General features: G+C 41.0%; 1 protein-coding gene across 3 annotated transcripts in view; it reads right to left on the reverse strand.

Moving 5' to 3' along the window:
• Positions 1 to 539: 539 nt before the first annotated feature.
• mast1a (microtubule associated serine/threonine kinase 1a) overlaps positions 540 to 19,047 on the reverse strand; it is a 120,601-nt gene continuing 102,093 nt past the window's right edge. For all 3 annotated transcript variants that reach the window (XM_037543213.1, XM_037543212.1, XM_017720674.2), the window contains 7 exons: positions 17,127 to 17,359; positions 15,477 to 15,731; positions 14,141 to 14,370; positions 12,212 to 12,334; positions 11,917 to 12,050; positions 10,204 to 10,391; positions 540 to 9,976 (listed from right to left, as the gene is read on the reverse strand). In XM_037543213.1, coding sequence (XP_037399110.1) covers positions 8,127 to 9,976; positions 10,204 to 10,391; positions 11,917 to 12,050; positions 12,212 to 12,334; positions 14,141 to 14,370; positions 15,477 to 15,731; positions 17,127 to 17,359 — 3,013 coding nt within the window. In that variant the 3' untranslated portion in view covers positions 540 to 8,126. The remainder of the gene's footprint in view (positions 9,977 to 10,203; positions 10,392 to 11,916; positions 12,051 to 12,211; positions 12,335 to 14,140; positions 14,371 to 15,476; positions 15,732 to 17,126; positions 17,360 to 19,047) is intronic.

Raw genomic sequence — 19,047 nt, forward strand, 5'->3', positions numbered from 1 at the left:
TTAAATCAATAAAAATGAAATGTTTAAAAAAAAAACAGAAGTGGGGTTTTAGCCAAAGAGGTCCTGCATGTGCTGCGCTGAGTAAACAGAAAAATAAAGGAATGAAACAATTAATTAATAAGTAGACAGAAAAAGAAATGAATGAATAACGGTGTAAATAGATGAATAAATAAAAGAATAACTGTGAACAGATGTGCAAAGTGCATGTGGGCTGAGTAAACACAAATAATGGAATGAATGAGTAAACAGCTAAACAAATAAATGACTGAGTAAAAACTTGAGCTGTATTTAAGAACTGTGTTGAGTCAATAGTAAAAAAAAGACATGCCTTTTAAATGAAAAAGACTTGCTTGTGCTGTGCAGTGTAAACATAAACAAGGAAGGAAGAGTAAACAGATAAACAAATGAGTGAATAAAATAATCTGTCATCCAGAACTGTGTTGAGCAAAAAAAAACAAAAAACGCATTTGTTTTATGGAAAGCAATGATGCAATGTACAAAATACCTGTTTATTCGTATAAAATGAATGAAAACAGATGATAGGTATACAATATCAGTTTATTAATTTGAGTACACATACATACTGCACTTCTGGTGTTTATGCATCGAATGACATTTGCTGTACAAGCAAAAGTGCCAAAGACAACAAATAAATAAATAGTTAAAATGAATAACAGTGTAAGTTATGCCAGCTTTTAACTGTCAACTCAACCAGCTGCTAAGAGTGCAATGAAATAATCGATACATAATAAATGATTCTTCCTTTCATTCACTCTTTATCTCTCTCTTTTTCTCTAAAACATTCACGTTAGCACAGAATATCTGCATTTCTATGTACATTTCTATAAATACCTTTTTTTCGACAGCTACGTAATACATTAATACAGTACATGTACTTCTGGAACAAAATAAAATCTGACAGAAAATAAAGTGCATTCTCAATAGATCACAATTTATAAATAAGATACAAAAAAAAAAAAATCCACAAAGAAATCTCAAACTATGATCACAGGAACTGAGTACATTGTAGGATATAAACTAGGTTGAAGTGAACACCATCTTTTACTTGGAAAGTGAGGACTTCTTTTGCCACAGGACATGATTCACCCACCAAACTACTCTGTTATATTCGTCAAAATCATTTTCTGTACGTTAAGAATAAGAAACTAGGCTATACAGTGCAACATAATAAAACTTTACAAAACATTGTTTTATTTCTTTTTTTGATGTTTCGATAAACTATAACAGTCACATGTTGAAGGTGACAACAGTCAAAAGACAGGTCAGAGAAGTGCTGTACGTGGAAGGACTCTAATGAAGGGACTTGCTGTCTCTGAACTACTCCAGACTTGATTTACTTGTTTTAAAGCTGCATATAATTGTCTAGGATCAGTTAGAACTTCAACACTAGATGCTTATAAAGCAGATTTCCCAAACTGGGCCAAAGGGCAACCTTAAAAGGGACCTCTGGCAAAGGCAGAAAATATAACTATACACCACATCTGTTGTAAACGTGTGTACTCGCCTCCTACAGCGGTGCCACAGTGGTGTCAGAAGTGAGATATTCCAGGTAAAACAGTAGGAACACATCCTTCTGATGAAGTATCTTGAAGGTGGGAAGGACATTTGAAAAAATACAAGCACATTGGGGTGGTCACTTATGGCTGGGCTATTTGTCTTACTGCTAGCTGGCTAATACAGATAGCAAACATTACTGCCAGGAAGCCACATATTACAGAAGTCTGAAGAGGCCATGAGCTGCTGGTATAATTTTCTGCACTGTTACCTTGAGATACTGAGCTAATTATTTAGTGATCTCAAGCTTCTGTAGAGAAGCTGTTGCTATAATTTTCTGGATTGTTATCTTGAGATAACGAGTTAAATATCTTGTGAAATACTTCTCAAATCTCAAATCTCAAATGAACAACTCTGCTCTCTTGAGATCACACAATAATTAACTCGTGGTCTCAAGTTAACGACTTTTGTCATCTTGAGATCACAAGATAGTTAACTGGTTATTTCAACATAGCAATCCAGAAAAAAATACCTCATTGCCTCTCCGGAGTCCTGTAAAATATAACATCTCAGTGGTATGCCATTTTTGCAATGCATGCTGGGTATTGTAGTGAGACAACAGTGATGGTCACAAAAAGGATACAGAAATTGTGAATTCTTGACGGATGAGTCTGAGGGAAACATTACATAACACGGAAAATAACACATTAAATGCTAGTTTTGGGCCGGAAAGCCCATTTAGGGTGGAATAAATTAAAGCTAGTGGGCCCGTTAGCTTTCCTAATTATTCATTGTTATAAAATATCCTTCAGAAATGTGCACTTGTTTCAGAGCCATCAGAAACATTCTCTCTATCAGTGCATATGTTCTAGATATGATGCACAAATAGGATATTTCAAGAGCATCTTTGTTTGATACACTGAGAGTATGACACATTGATGCCAAGTTAAAAAAACATCTTGATATTAAGGCTTTGCTTACAGACATACTTTTTTTCTGGACACACATTAAGCAAAGGCAAAGTCTTGGGCTACTCAGCACTGCTCTCTGGTGTTTGCCTTTAAAGGGCAGTTTACGTCTGAAGTACTATTCAGATGGGATTAGTTTAACATGGAGATGTGCTGATCTAATTATTTCAAATCAGTCAGGCCAGTAGCCTTATACAGACGGCACATTGCCACATCTGTGAAGATCACCGTGGCTTTGATCTGCTATAAAATAACCTGTGGAAATAATACCAAGTTAGGGGTAAACAGTGCATCTTGACCTTGTGTGGTCACAATGGAAAACTGTAACAATGTGCAATCGTAGACATGTGACTTAGGACTGTCCATTAATTATGATCTCTAATGTATCTGCACTGTTTGCAACTTTCTCCTGCCTCCAAGCTCAGGGGTCTGTCTCATGGAGCAGTAGTTATGGATTGGCCAACTTTAAGCTTAGTTCAATCTAACCCTGGATATTCTACAGAGCCCCATTAATAACATTGTGTTCGCTCGCAAATGTTTTGCATTACGATGCAAATGTTTTGCATTCGCTTGCAAAAGCTGTGCTTTGCTTAAGCTCAGAGATGAAGCAGCACATTGAATTTGACTTTGATCCTGGATTGAAATATAAAGACATAGTATCGCCTCTCAAAATCAAACATGATTCTGTTATTAGTGACGCAAACTGAAACTGAGATTGAGTGTCCTCGTACAGTAAAAGCTACATTTACAGAGACTGCAGAGAACAACTGCTGAATAAACTCAGCATAGACTGGCAAAACTGGGAAAACAGGGTTTCAGCATAGTTTAATATTAAAAACAAAGCTCTAATGCAGACAATGTCATTGGGCACCTCTGGTCCTACGTTTGCTTGCTGTCTGACGAGCATATATTTTGCATGGGAACGCAATGTCATTAACTTTTTTTTTATCACGGCCCCTTCGGGGCTCTGTAATATTCTGTCTCATGACAGAGGATCATTTCTTGGCTAATGCTGCTTTCACACTTTGGTGGTAGACAGACATCAGCAAACCGGATATTCCACTGTTTTCAATGGAGCTGCGACGAAAAATTCTGTCACCGCCACCGGCAACAGTCGACTGCAGTGGTGGAATAAACCTGGTGTTGATTTTTTGGGGGACCATAGATGCCACACATCTCGTTGTTGAATTCAAGATGAGCCCAGTATTATACACAACACAAAACAGAAGAGTGCAGAGCGTTCTTTTAACAATCTACACTGCTGAAACTCTCACCATGCCAACAACTGGCGTGTCTCCTTTCCACTCACAGCCACGTCCTGCTGTAAAGAGCAGGATGATGGTTTTTCATGTGCATGTAGCAGAACTTTGAGATTTCTGATCATAAAGAACTCTTAGACCAATCAGGCTGAGCTTCTGACCAGTTTGGGACAAGGGTGATTGGGTGACTTTTTTTTTCCTTTGTGACGTTTGTGGCGTATATCACTTTTAGCAGAAGAAGCCACTGTTGATGCTAAGAACATAAAGCAATTGTTACTCTACTAAGCATCGGCACGGTCGCAGTGGAGACAGAGCTTATAAATGCGTGACCTTCTCACATTTTTCCTCCTCATGTTTCACGCAGATGGCTGGTTGCCATAGCTGTCATGCTTTCGTGTGCACACACGTTGGGATTAATCACAGCTTAAGTTTGTAAACCTGGCTTAACAATGAAAGTTGTTAACGGACTTAATAACGTCTAGTGTAGCTGAAACTACACACACAGTGGACGCGTAGCATCAAGGAGCACATGTAGAGCCAAGTCACAAAGTGCTGCTGTAGTGCTGTGAGTGCGCCAGTAGACGTCAAGATCATTTTTACACTCTTATGTGATACGTTTAACGAAATAAAACCTTCAAAATCATTTATCACACTCGGGATCCGTTTAGGAGCTGAACGAGGTGAAATAAAAGGCTAGGCTAGTAGCATGCGCAAAACTACCATTGAGCTTAATGAGAATCTGTAGCTTAATAGGGGTGGAACAAACTGTGATAATGTACAACAGCGGAAATTCTATTAATTCTATTAATGATCAGCATCAATTAACAACACACTCCAGCACCCCTCCTGCGCCGCAGCCCTAGGCCTAGTACACACTTACACACATGTTTAAAAAATGGGGGTTTTCCTTCTTTGGCTTTTTAAAAAAAAACATGTTCACACAAGCACAGGTTAAAAAAAACAACAACAACAGTTCCAGTTTCTCTGTCACGTAGCCTAATCAAGCTAATATGATGTCATGGTGATTACTTTGTTGTTGTATCCAACTTGCCTATTCCCGATTAGCTATAACAGCATAGACTAGCTCTGTAGCAATGCGTTTTAAACTGGAAGCTCAAGGTTATGTGGTAAATCTAAACTCCAGGCCAAAGTCATTGGGTTGCCAACCTTCCATGAGGCCAACAAGCAACAGCTCCTACAAAAGATTTGTGGGCCGAGCACGAGATCAGGTCAGCGAGGTGACCGGATGAGGTCACTTCTCTCCAGCAAAGGCTTCCGACAGCATATAAACAGCCCCCAGCATGTTACAGTTCAGTGTCGTTTCAATATAGTGAACGAGAGAGAGCAAAAAAGTTCAACTGTGTAACAGAACCGCCACATGAGTGAGATGATGACCTAGGATGCGTTTTTCACTGTATAATCCTAACCAATAATGACTGATGCGCAGAGTTAGGCTAGATGGACATGTGAAAATGTCCCTTAAACTTCAGTTTGTGTCTCCTCCCTCATTTCAGGCTCACTGACAGCAGAAATCTTATAAATGCCTATATCTGTCAAACGTGGGAGAAAGCAGGTGAACACTATCGGATCATATAATATATATTATATATATAGTATCTTGTTATGAAATGCAAAACTGAGACTCTCTCAAGACGTTTTACAACAAAAAAGATCCCAACGCAAAATATTGAGACTGAGGTGGGGAACTCTGGTCCTGGGGGGCTGGATTCATGCACAGTTTAGTGATTTTAGCCACCAGATGGCAGCACATCCCAGCACATAAGAACGGTCACAAACCATTCTTGTCAAACAGGAGAAGAAAGCACAGGCCGTGTCCAAAACTGCATCCTACTACACTAAATAGCATGAAGAATCGAGAATAGTACACCACCAATAGAAGCCCATTCATTAGTGTAGTATGTGGTTCGGACACAGCTGTAATTTGTGCCTCTTATATCTAGTTCATATCTCACTCAGGGATTCCTGACACGTAAAGGGATTTCTGTATCTGCATAAACGGTGCATATTCATGAATATTCTGTTCCACTGTGAAATGCAAACAGAGCAAACACCAAAGAAATGACTTTACATACAAAGTTTTTGCTGATTAGGCCTCACTTCACTAAGACCACATGGAACACTGTAATAGAGCCCAAGAGAAACACTGCTGCTAGAGCAAAAATGATGTGTACAATATATGGATGATACTTGTTAAAGGGAATGACACTTTTTAAAAAATGATCTGCATAATTTCAATGATGATATATAAACAACTTAACTCCGAGTGGTTTGATGTGAAACGCTCCAATCTAGAGAAACCTGAGAGTCGAAAATGTTCACAGCGGTGGTGATAGGAACCAGACATCTCAAGAGTTTAGTGGCTTTAAAAGTTCCTTCACAGAGAGTTGCTACATGAATTTGTTACAAATGCACTGCCTGTCGACTGAGACACTGTTATGATAGTTTTGAGAAGGTTTTGGTGAAAAAAATGCGTTTCTTAACCCATTAATGGTGGAGAGGGACATGCATGAGGGACATGAGACAACTGTTTTTTTTTTTTTGCATATTACCACTATTCTACCATCATCACCATCACATGTAAAACCTCGAAAGACGTGTGTAGGTTCGGTGGTCACCACCACAGTAATGAAATCAGAGTCCGTAACTTTCTCTACAGTGAACCATTTCACATGAAACCACTCTGAATGACCTTGTTTACATCTCAACATCTCAGTTGTTATACTTGGCCTTCATGAATAACAACTGTAGGTTCATACACCCCATTTCATAGTTTGGGCTTCTTTCACCCCCAAAGCATTAGCATTGTCGCGCTACTGTTTGGATCATATCGTTATCTATGTTTCGATCATAGATCTATCATCTTTATGTAGTACATTGAGGGCTTCAGTACAATCTCTGTCATAGAAACATGATTATATATAGACCTTTTTGATTGTTTGGGTTGTTTTGGGAAAGGTATAGTTTTTCACTGTAGTTCTAGAACAGAGAACTGTTGTTAGCTTGGTACAACCACTGTTACATCATATGTCTAACTTTCAGTCAGGTGACAACACCATGTTACATCATAGTTGGGTCCCTCAGGCTTCATTAAATGGTTCAATATGGTATCTCGTACCATAAGAGGATGTAGAACTAAAAGCTATGAATATGTATAGTTAGTGTCTGTCAAAGAAGGTAATATCAATCACTTCTGAGTTCATAAACAACCTGAAATGTATAGCAGTATATACTGTTCAGTATTTCAATTTAATAGAGATGGTTTAGCCTACCGTAAAATGGAAATGAACTCACTTAAAATAGCCTGTCCTGAATACTTGCATGGATTCCTGCATGTGCTAGCTAACGCATATTTCAGATTTAATTTGTGCAAATCTTTGATTTTTTTAAATTAATACTTTCCTTATCATCAATCACAACCACCCCTTAAAAGGGTGGACTAAACAGCAAGAGTAGTATCTTTCTTTAATAGCTGTAAAGTGTCTTTCAAGTAGAGCATAGCAGATTTAAAGCCCACAAACACTGTTAAAATCAGCCCAAGTCAGCAATTACGCCTCTGCTGCCTAAGCTGCGATGGAGGCAGCTGTCACCGGGCAGCTACGCTAGGCCTCCTGCTAGTACCTGATAAGAAGGCTGCAGTCGCCCATGCAGTGCAGGCTAATTCAAACGCTAAATCTCGGCCACTTAAATGCTCCATCGGCTTATGGGTTGACAGGAAAATGAAATCTCTCTGATATTTTTGGTCCTACTTGTCCCTCCATCAACACAGCATGAAAGGCATGCCCACAGGCAGCATGAGCACTAGCCACTAGTCACTCGACATCATGCTGATTAAGGATTAGGGAATGATGAATCAAGCATAAGACGAGAATAAGAATGCATCCCTCACATATATATACCAATTAAGACGGTTGCGATATTGTCTGCTCAGTAAACGTTGCAGGAACAAATGCCTATTTTCCACGTCACTTAAGAAATAGGTTGCTCACACTGGTTAGAAAATGGAGGAACATGGATTTTGGTGTTCACAGTTTTCAGCATCATTTGATCAGTTAAAGCACTTTGCGCTTGCCTTTTCACTTTGTCACACAAGCACCACAAGACATGCACTCACTCATTCATTCTTTTTCTCTTTCTCTTGTGCCCACAGCTGCAGTACATCTGTAATTCTGTGACAAACTGCTCTTTATCTACAACAAATAACACCCTTATAAGAAGTACCTCAGAGCATTTGTTTTGTTCAGTCTTACATTATGTTTCTCCCGCTTGACCTTGGTATTTACTTGCTGGAATGTCCTTACAATTGCCCGACAACACTGCATCCTTTGAAATCTCCAATAAATGGAATACTAGACTTGCTGAAAGGTCACAAGCCATTCTTAGTGCTCCCACTCTTTTCATGCGGCACTGCATCAGAAGGGCTTGGAGCTGCTACTTTCGAGCTATGCTTACTCCCACTTGAAGCCTCAGTCTTTCCTTGCACACTAGCCTGAGTTTCTTCTGCTGATTTACTGGCTTCCTTGGTTTTAGCTCCATCCAGAGTTCCCTTTTTGACAGGTTCTTCCACAGTTTTAGCCACACTGACATATTTGTCACCAGGAGACACCGGGAGTGCTTTGGAGGAGCTAGGGGTGGCTCCAGTTGGGGAAGGAGTAGGGGAAGGTGAATGCTCCTCAACAACCTCCAAGAGACACTTATCTTCCCAGTCCAAGGTGCCACGGTAGCAGTTGACTGGAGAGAGGCCCTTGTCCTGACAGAGCTTGCCCAGAGCAGGAGACTGTACCTGGTGTGGGTGAAGTGGAACTACTCCCTTGGATGGAGGTAAGCCAGTTCTCAACTTCATATCTGGAGTCCTACCATGGGTATCTGCACCCAACTTCTTCAGACATTCTCCATCTGACGGTCCCTTGGTTGCTCTGGACACCTCTGTAGCACTTGAGGGTACCCCTTGAATGTCAGCAACAGGAGTTGCCTTCACAGAGCCACTACACAGTAAACTAGACCTAACGGCGGTGAGAGTCTTTCCTACTTCTTTAATTCCAGCATCCTTGTCACTCTTCTTTTCTGAGAAGTCCTTGGTGCTTGCCAAACTTTGGGACGTCTGAGTTTTGGTAGTCACAGTTGTCTGGATTAGGACAACTTTGCTTGGAGTTTTTGTGGCACAACCTTGACTTCCATTTCCTGCTCCAACACTGGGAATGCTGGGGTCTGTAGTTTTTGCAGCAGGGATGGACATAGTAGTCAGAGGCGAGGGAATGGCAGGGACAACACTAAATTTAGACTCTGGTACAACAGGTGAAGGCCTAGTTACAATAGGCAGACTGGGTTCAAGCCTTGCAGGGCTGGCATCTTTTAGGGTGGATGGTGACCGCTGTGACACATCAACAACTGGGGATTTTATGTGACTTGATTTATCATCTGGGACTTTCTTGCTCAAGGCTCCTTGGTCAGTCCCAGTTCTTTCAAATGTCTTACTGGCAGAAAAGGACTTCTCCAAGACTATTGCCAGTTTACTGTCACTTCCCTGGACTGCATCTAAAGACTTCTGTCTCTCAAGCTCCTTCTCTCTCTCTCTGCCAGCAAGCAAAGCATCTCTACTCAGGGGTGATTCCTGCCTGCCCAGCTTGCGTACAGGCTTAAAAACACCCATTTCTGGGGGTGATGGGACAGTAGGCTGAGTAGGTGATGGCGTAGTTGCTGAAGTTGAGGCCAGATTCTCCCCTTCTGTCTCCAACAAGCTCTGGAGACCCAGCTCACAGTGGAACCCTTCCTTACGATATTCTGAATGGACTACTTCTAGACTGTGCTTCCTCATTGCCCCGATCCCTCCTTTCTTTTCCCCAGAAGATGAAAGTGGTGATCCAAGCTTCTCCGCAGACTGCACTCTCTTGAGAAGTGGCGATCGGGGCGGTTCAGCACTCTTGGGCCTGGGCCTTGTGATAGGAGGAGATGAGTGAAGCTTGGCAGGGAAAGTCTGTGTTGTGTTGGAACTTCCAACGGTATGTCCTGGCAAGGGTGGCGGTGAAGACTGAGTAGGAGATGGAGTGTGTGCCAGAGGAGAAAGAGGGATGTTGCCAGCAGATTTGCAACGGGCTGAGCGGTACTGCCGATGCAGTTTAGGGGACAAGCCATGGAGGGAGCTGGGTCGCATGTGCTGAGAGGCAGCAGGAGAATTCGGGGTGCTGGAAGCTGGAGAGCTGCTTTGAGAAGAGGCACCTGAGATAAGCAAGCAAACAGGATGAGATGCAGGCAGTACAAAGAAAACAGGTAATAGAGAGCATAAAAAGGTTTATTTAAGGTTCATAATAAGTTTCATGTCCAAGAAAACATAGGATAAGACTAGGCAACATTAAACCAAGAGTAAGCTTAGCAAGGGAAAACACGTTTATTGATCACTGTTACCTTTCAGCTCAATTGATGTAGCTAGTCTACAACCTACTCACCAAGGTAAGACGGGTCAGGTGTGGAGCGGTAGCTCTGGGTTGGGGAGCGGGCAGACAGACTGTGAGTTGGAGACCCAGGAAGACTCTCACTGGAGGACAGAGAGCGATTCAGAGATGACAGACTACGGCTAGTGTGGAGCAGGTTTGACTGCTTGGTTATCTTACGGAACAGAGAGCTGCGCTTTTTACTGTGAAGGGAGAGAAAAAGTAAAGAAAAGGAAAGACAGAAAAGTCATAATTAGACCAATAAGGGTAAAAACAGGGTTAACACCTTTGAGTTAAAATAGGGTAAACGCCTTTAGCTACTGACCAATTCAGCAACAGCGCAGGAGTGCATAATATAGGATATCCCACATGCCAGCTATCAGGCTTTACAGTGCATCTGCTGTGTGTCTCATAGGTTCACAATAAAATATACAGCATTTTCAGGATAACAGGAACAATATACAACATTTTTATATTTAATAGTTTGTATTCAATTATTCTAAATTCAACCTTACTTAACATGACAAGCAAACTGGATGCACAGTCATTGGTAACACTTCATTTGGATGGTCCACTGATGCTTTGTAAATGCTCAGTCTGTCTTTAAGTAACATTCAAGTAAATATCTATTAAATGAAACTGAACTTCAATTGCAGTATGAAAGATTTTATCAAATCTATTCCTAACCCTAAGATGTTTCTCTGCCTTCAGATGACCCCAAAGATAAAAGTCTAAGGGGGTCAGATTGGGAGACCTTGGGGGCCATTCAACTGGCCCACGACGACCAGTCCACTTTGGAAGCTGGCACGTTCCCTGAGTTTTTCCAGCAAGATGGTGGACCACCACATTATGGGTGTCAGGTCCGAGCATTCCTAGATAAACAGTTTCCTACAAATTGGATTGGTCGTCGTGGGCCAGTAGAATGGCCCCCAAGGTCTCCCGATGGCCGCCATGGTCACCACCCATCTTGAAAAGATTTCCCCCTCCCATAAACTAATGTGCCAGAAACTGGGGAAGTTAATATCACCAACCATTCCCATTTTATTTGGGTGTATCCATATCAATGGCCCACCCTGTATAACCATACTGTTGTTGATAATCAACTGAATATCACCAGGAAGTTTGTTAGTGAACAGGTTTGTTAGTTATTTGGAACATCCAAATAAAACGTGACCCAATCATCCAAGAAAAAACCTGTGATGGCTGCTGGGCTCAACTGAGAAAACTCATCACCTTGTAGAAAAACACCCCAATAGGTATAAGGGAAGCATTCACATCAGAATAAGTTAGGCACAGACTATAATTCGGAATCCACCGCTACTTATTAAGCCACTGATTAGCCAAAATGCCAACTTTTCAGCATAGCTGGCTTTCTGAGTGTTCCCCTTCACTTTTTGGGGTGCTTGTCATGTATACTGCATTCTATTTTACTGTACTGATTAATTGCGTACTTGTGACTTTGATGTGACTGTAATGACACACATTCCCTTGGGGACTGATTAAGTACTCTGTCTATAATCTATTAATTTGGGGTGGGAAAACGAATTGATTTTTGGATGCATTGTAACTCTCGAAAGATTATCAATTAATCAATGACATAATTGAACTTCTACACTAAATCTACACTAAGGCAGTCTTGTAGGAGACAAAAGTAATGCTATGTACAGTTTTCAGCTTGTTAGCACTCCAGTAACATGACAATATTCTAAAAAGACCTAGGTGACTTACCTTTCCTGTCCTTCTTTGACTGGCCTTTTGCTACGTCTGGCCATCTTGGATTTGTAGCTGGATCTGCGAGCTGGACCCACTTTGATAGATGTGTTCTCAAAGGGTGTGGTGGTCACAGTCACTTTATTGCCACTCTGAGAGCACAGAAACAAAGTTGGTTGCACTGTTAGAGCAAAAGTGTTCACCAGAATCCTGTCCTCCATGTGGTGAAATGAAGAGGAATCACATTAGACTTATTTGGGTACAGGATAATAACACTAGCAGGATGAACTAATCTTAGCGTCAGACTATTCACCTTAAGAATGAGTTCCACCACTTCTGTATGGACCAAGCCGTGCACAGACTCTCCATTGACATGTGTGATGAGGTCACCAGCACATAGCCCTGCTTCTTGGGCCGGACCTCCTTCTTCTACATGCTGTGATTGGACAACAAAAGTTTCACAGTCATGGTCAAAGTGCAACGTCTCTAGCTAACATCCGAATTAGTACCACTGAAGGTTACTTTAGAAAGATACAGTAAATCTTTAAAAATCTTTCTCTGCTGTTAAATGTCCACCAAAAGGCTCTGTTTACAACTGGCACTGACATGCAATTACCATGATCTGATCCTCTGAAATACAGGATCTTTAGGGTGCCAAAAGATGAATCTTGCTACATGTGAGCTAACATTCCTGTACACTCTAAGACCGGAAAGTAAGCAAAAATACACCAAACACACCAGTTTGGAAGTACAGTTCACTAGAAGAGGCTGGTAGTAGTGATAGTAGACTTGCATGCAATGTCATTTAAGTGTACAGGAGAGGTAGCTTGCTGTTAGCATGGATGCAGCAATGATCGTATTTCGGCTCCTTAACAACCTTGTGATTTAGAGGATCCAGTGATTTCAGCTGAAAATGTATGTAGAACAAATCATGGCAGGTTTGGGACTTTTTTGTACCACATTGGCGTTGGAGGCGTTGGAGATTTTTGAGGCTGGTGTGGCACCAATGCAGAGTTGGGTGTTGAAACTTTAAAAAGCACTTTGCAACTGAGGTGCAGGGAGCTTCAAGCAATATAAGTCACAGAGAGTGAAAAGATGTTATGTATGTTTGCTTAGCAGCCACAACTGAAGCACTGTTGAAAGAAAGGAAATGTCAGTCAGTGAGAACTGTGCTGTCCTTCACAGCAACTTTCAGCTTTCACGTTCATAAGCTCATGTTTCAATATACATGCAGATGCCTAAAATACCTTATTTAACAGGAGAGACACCCAGGCATGGGATGCACTATGATGCCAAATGTAAACAGAGCCATGTTCAGTTAACTCTGAGAGATGAATTCAATTAGGTTCTCAGTATTTTACTGGTTTTAACTTGACTGGTAAAGCCATAGTAAAGTACAGTCTACTCCAGGGCTGTCAAACTCAACAGAGGGGCCATATTAAATACCTTAACAAATCCGGGGGCCAGAGAAAAGTTTTGTTTATTTTAATTAATGTTTTGCTGTAACCCAAACTGGCCATGATTTATTCAAAATACGCAAAAAACCTCAGCAGTAAAATCTAGGCAATTGTGGTAGACCTTGATACTTGGTCTCAGTTTCTGAGCTGCTGAGCTAACGTTAAGTGTATATCGCTGCTGTCGGGACAAAACCTTGTATCTCCATTTTTGACATATTTCTGTTTTTGACATGAAAATGCCTGTTACCTTTTACATTGCATGTACATTTCATGATGAATGGACCAAAAGAAATGGTCCAAAATTACTCTGAAAAAAGTTTGGTTCCATTGACTTACATTAAAAATAGAGTAGGGTTTTTCGTTCTTCCATAAAGTGACCATTTTGGATATACAAGGTTTTCTTCTGACAGATATGTTCTGATATGCTGGTTGAACTGCAACTGAAATGTAGTCAGTGCGTTCAGTCACATGACTGGTGTTGACCTGCTTAGAAGTGTGTAGAACTGATTTGTAACCACTGTCCCATAGACTGTTGTTGGGGTAGGAGAATCAGAGTATATTACGTGGCAGTGCATGCTGGGGACTGTAGTACAGAGCACTGTGAAATGGGCTAATATTAATAAGAAATTACAATACATTTCCAGGCCAGGATTGGGGTCTTGTGTCACATGAGGTCTATTCTATGTCTTTCCTATTTTGCATTATTTCTCTGCTCTCTCTTTAAAGATATATATATATATTCACATTTTTATTGCTAACGTCTTTGTTCTAATGTCTCCTCTCACCCAGATGATGTGGTGTACACTGTAAACGTCACTGTCCCCCATGTACACACGGATGGCGCGCAGTGTAAAGCCGTATTTCTTGCCCGAGCGGTGGATGGTGATTGGTGAACGGAGCACGCTGACCGCTGGGCTGTAATCCCGGCTGGGTGATGAGTCCCGTGATGATGGGTTGGAAGAAACTGAGCGAGGAGACATTGGGCTGGCCAAAGGAGAGCTAGCATGCTGCTCCACTGTAGAGGAGAGAAAGAGAACCGTGATTAAACCAGCCGAACCGCATAACTGACAAAGCAGTCTTGGATCAAGATGTGAACAAAATAAGATTCCACATGCAAAACACCACAGAACAACTGTCTGTGTCTGTGTGTCTGCCCTGCAATGGACTGGCGACCTGTCCAGGGTGTATCCTGCCTTCCACCCGAAGACTGCTGGGATAGGCTCCAGCGCGACCCTGACGGAGAAGCGGCTTAGAAAATGGATGGATGGATGTTTCCCCTGTGAACTTGCTGAGCGCTTCTTCTGATTGGCTTTCTCTGTTCTTGATTCTGACTCTGACCTTGTTTTTCTCAACTCTGATTTTTGCCTTGCCCTTTTGATTCTGGTTGCTGGATTTTGGATTTGTACCTTTGACCTTTTTTTGCCTGTTGCCACGACCTTGTTTTTCAGATTGCCCTTTTTGTCTTGTATGTCATTTGTGATCATCTATTCTCTTGTGGTTTTGACCCCCACATGTACTTGCACTATGACTACGCCTCACGTAAACCCACTCTTTTCACCTTTATCCGCGCTCTTCTGGCACTTGCTGAATCCTCACAGTAGCAGGTCTATCCTGAAACAGCAGGTCACTCAAACTGCGTGATATGATGTTGTTAGCTGTGTAGACGTCTTGTGGGATTGTAGCATGATTGAGTAGTTTAAGCATCATAGGCAATTTTTTGATGTTCATCTAAAGTGCTTCAATTTAAAATAGCATATTTTAAACTGTATAAACAATATTGGTTGAATATCGATATTGGCCGATACTCGAGTTCAATATCGGTATCAGTGTCAGAAAAGAAAAAGCAGCCTCTTATCTATACCACCTCTTATTCAAATCATAATATCCCCTCTTCTACTTACAACCACAAATGTGGTACAGACTGCAATTTCTCTATTAATCTACTGCAGAATTACGTTATGCTTCTGTAATTGGAATAATGGCAACTTAAGGAGGTTGAACAACAAACTATTATTACAAAACAATACTAGGAGTTAAGAAAACATCAGCTCTGTTTCTGTGATTCAACAGCTACCTCACACAAAGCACTAGCGCCCCTGGTGGTGGGGGTCTGAAGCGTACCTGCAGGGATGATGACCGACAGTGCAGTCGCTGATGCAGACTTGATGACTTTGTTGCCGGGGCGCGAAGTTCGTTTCTCTCCATCTCCAGAAAGCTGCTGATGTCTAGCCCGCCGTAGAACCAGGTCGTTGGTGGCCCGCTGGCTGTGGGAGTCGCCCACGGCAACCGTATCCCGGGAGACGGGTACTACGGAAGATGCTGCTGCTGATGGTATGGCTTGTGGGGCAGATGCTTCACCAGGTCTGGATGGCTTATCTGTAAGATTCCAGTTAAAAACTCAAAAAATTTCTCCACATTTCAGCATTGATTTTATTTCATTATAATTAATTTTTTTCGTTACTTATGAAGTATAAAAAAGAAAAGTCTTCCGGTGTGACACATTTTCTAAAATGTGCTTAACAGTTCCTGAATAAACGTAACAGTGACTAATTGGGTGTTTTTATTATTTTAACAGGCCTGTTTTGCTCACAATGTTTTCAGAATAACATTACTAAATGGGGAATTTCATTTTCATAACCATTTCACATACTAAGCAGTGTGAGAGCTTTTAGAAACATGAAACTCTTCAGATGTCTGGTTCCTATCACTGGAGAAGACATTGAGATCTGAGACCTTTCCTCCATACAGAATCTCTCCAGACCCTTCAGATTCAGAGGTCCATGCTTGCTTTCCTCCATGCTTGCTTTCAGCTCATCCCACGTGTTTTTATGGGGATCAGGGAACTGAAATAGCTGTGGCTAAACCTTGATTTTGAGGTGTGTATGGATCATTGTCCCAAAGAGGATGAGGCAGCCAGGTTTAGATTTAATATATGCTGGTACTTGAGTTCATGATACCACACTGCAAAAAATGATATCTTGTGAAGTGAAATGACCTCAAATCTAGTCGCTATATCTAATATTTCCCAATTTGCGATGATGTGCACTGATTATAAGATTATCTACCTTATTTCTAGACATTTTCACTCATTTTCTGTCATTTTATTAAGTAAAATTATCTCACTATACTGGCAGAACATTTTGCTGATTTCAAGTACATTTCTTAAAACAAGCCAAATTATCTTCCAATATAGTGATAAATTTACTTAATAAAAGGCTTAAAACAAGTACAAATGTCTAGAAATGGGGTAATTAATCTTAAATTAAGCACACAACAATCTCAACTGGAGGAATATTAGATTTATTGTCTATATTTAAGATATGTTTATCGACAAGATACCATTTTTTTTCAGTGCATGTAACTGAACAAGTTGTCCAGGGCCTTTGAAGTCCAGCCCCAAGTCATCACAGATCCACCACCTAAAATATGAATGGAAATATACTTCAGTTATGTTTCACTCCTGAGAATTCCTAAGGCGGCCAACAGTTGAGGCACACGTGGATTTGGGGGAGAAAAAAAAATCACGATCAGTTTATGTTCTTTTCTTTGTAGCATTATACTTCAAATAATTTTGAATGTGTGTTAATATTTTGTTTAAAAGATCAAAAGGAAAAGCAGGAAAGCGTGTTTACAGCCCATTTTGCACGTTTACTGGGGTGCCAATATTTGTGGAGGGCACTGTAAAGTTTTCAATTCCGTTTTCTGTGAAAGACACAGTGAGGATAATAAAGACAGGTACAGTGTATTGATTCTTTCAGTCTCTCTCCTCACCTCCTGCACTCACTGCTGCACTTTGTTCGCTAGCAGGTGATGGGGGTGCGGTGGTGCCCTCTAACGATGACCCCCTGCTCTTAGCACTCTGCTGAGGCTGCGTCTCTCCGTTGCACTCTAGAGGTGAGGCGAAACGGTGCGTGTCCATCAGCGCAGAAAAACGACGCCGGGCACCCAGCGGAGGACTGGAGTCTCCCTCTGTATACAGAGACTCGGAACACGACAGGCGCTTCCTACAGAGAGAGAGAGAGAAAGAGAGAGAGAGGGATTATACACAATACTGTGTCAGAGACCAGCATAATTTTAAAATACAAATTACTAATATTTCAGTCAGTCAAAAACAACATAACACAAGCTTCATCTAAATATAGTTTTCAGTGTTTATTGTGTCAAATCTTTATCTTTATTCCAGCTTCTGTTCTTCTTAGGAGATTCACTTTCAGTGTTTCGGTGAAATCTGCAGGGATATTTTTCACAAAGTTCAGTCTTAGAAGCTGGTTTAGCATTTTCTGCTTGGGTGGTTCTCGTTCTCATATTTAAGGTTGAACAGGAAATTTAGCTAGTTAGCCACCAAGACATCAATGGTGGATGAACTTAAGTTAAAGTAGATACTCAAGGTCAAATATTCCTCCAGTAAAAGTAGAAGTTCCTCCCTTTAGACCTCCACTTGAGTAAAAGTACAAAAGTATTTGTCTTCAAATGTTCTTAAGTATCAAAGTCGGTATGGGTCGGTATGACCAACCAGCTCTAAACAAAGTGACCGCTGGGCCCTGATTGGTGCTCTGGCTTTGCGCTTCTTTCGTTTTGACATGTTACGTTTTTATACACACAGAAACCAAAAGGAACCACAGATTTCTCAAAATGTAGGAGGAAAAAGTCGGATATTAGACTCTGAAATGTAGTGGAGTGAAAGGAAAAAGTCACCCAATAATGGAAAAACTTCACTAAAATACAGATACACAAAAACTACTTAAGTACAGTAACTAATTACATTTACTCAGTTACTGTCCACCACTGTAAGACATTAGTATGCTAGTAGCAACTTTTTATTATATGCTTGTTATGCTGAAAACGACCAATAATACTTTGAAATGACATTAAACTAAGACAATACAGTGGTAATTGTTGGTTACTGGTCACTCATCTTGCCGGTTTGTCTTTTTCTCTCATATCACTCTGTTTGGAGTGAGTCTCTGAAAATCCTCTGTTGGGAGGGCCATGTAGTCCTAACACTTTCACCCCTCTATCTCAACTAAAATTGGGACACCCTACCCCTAGACGTGAATGCGCAAAATGGAGAGCTAAGTGCCAAGTGGTGGGGCGATGGGCCATAATGGTCACAGTGGAAGGATGGACAGAAGCTCCTGTGGATGTTTTCAGATCTGAATCCAGAGTGGAGCTTGATCTTCTCCTCTCTCTCAGAGAGGAAAGCTCTAAGTGCTGTTTTTCTGATGGGGACAGTTTTGGTGTCTAACAGGTTTTGCAGGTGGTTGTTGGGAGGGTCATTTTCTATGTATCTTTCTATGTATCTCTTCTTTATGAAAGTGGATTTTCTGGAGCAGGTTTTGTTGGGACGAGATAAAGTGAGTTAAAGTGAGAGAGTTAAAGTGGCAACAGGTGTGCAAAATTAAAGAGCAGACAAATTAAATACTGATAGATGTTTGATCAGATTCAGCTGCTGAGACGTTTGTGTAATTTTCTGTTAAATACATTTATCCTGCTTTTTTCTGACACTGGAAAATGAATAATTTGTACTTAATGGCCATCTGGACCACAAACTGAATAAATAATGGGGGAGTCTGTGACTACTGCACAGTACTGTATCTGTGCGTATATACTTATAAATAAACATCTTTATGCCACATTTAATATTTTAAAGGGCTCACTGGCTTTATTTGACATGTATTTCATTGTGTATATG

The sequence above is a fragment of the Pygocentrus nattereri genome, chromosome 12 (assembly GCF_015220715.1).
Source record: "Pygocentrus nattereri isolate fPygNat1 chromosome 12, fPygNat1.pri, whole genome shotgun sequence".
Lineage (NCBI taxonomy): Eukaryota > Metazoa > Chordata > Actinopteri > Characiformes > Serrasalmidae > Pygocentrus > Pygocentrus nattereri.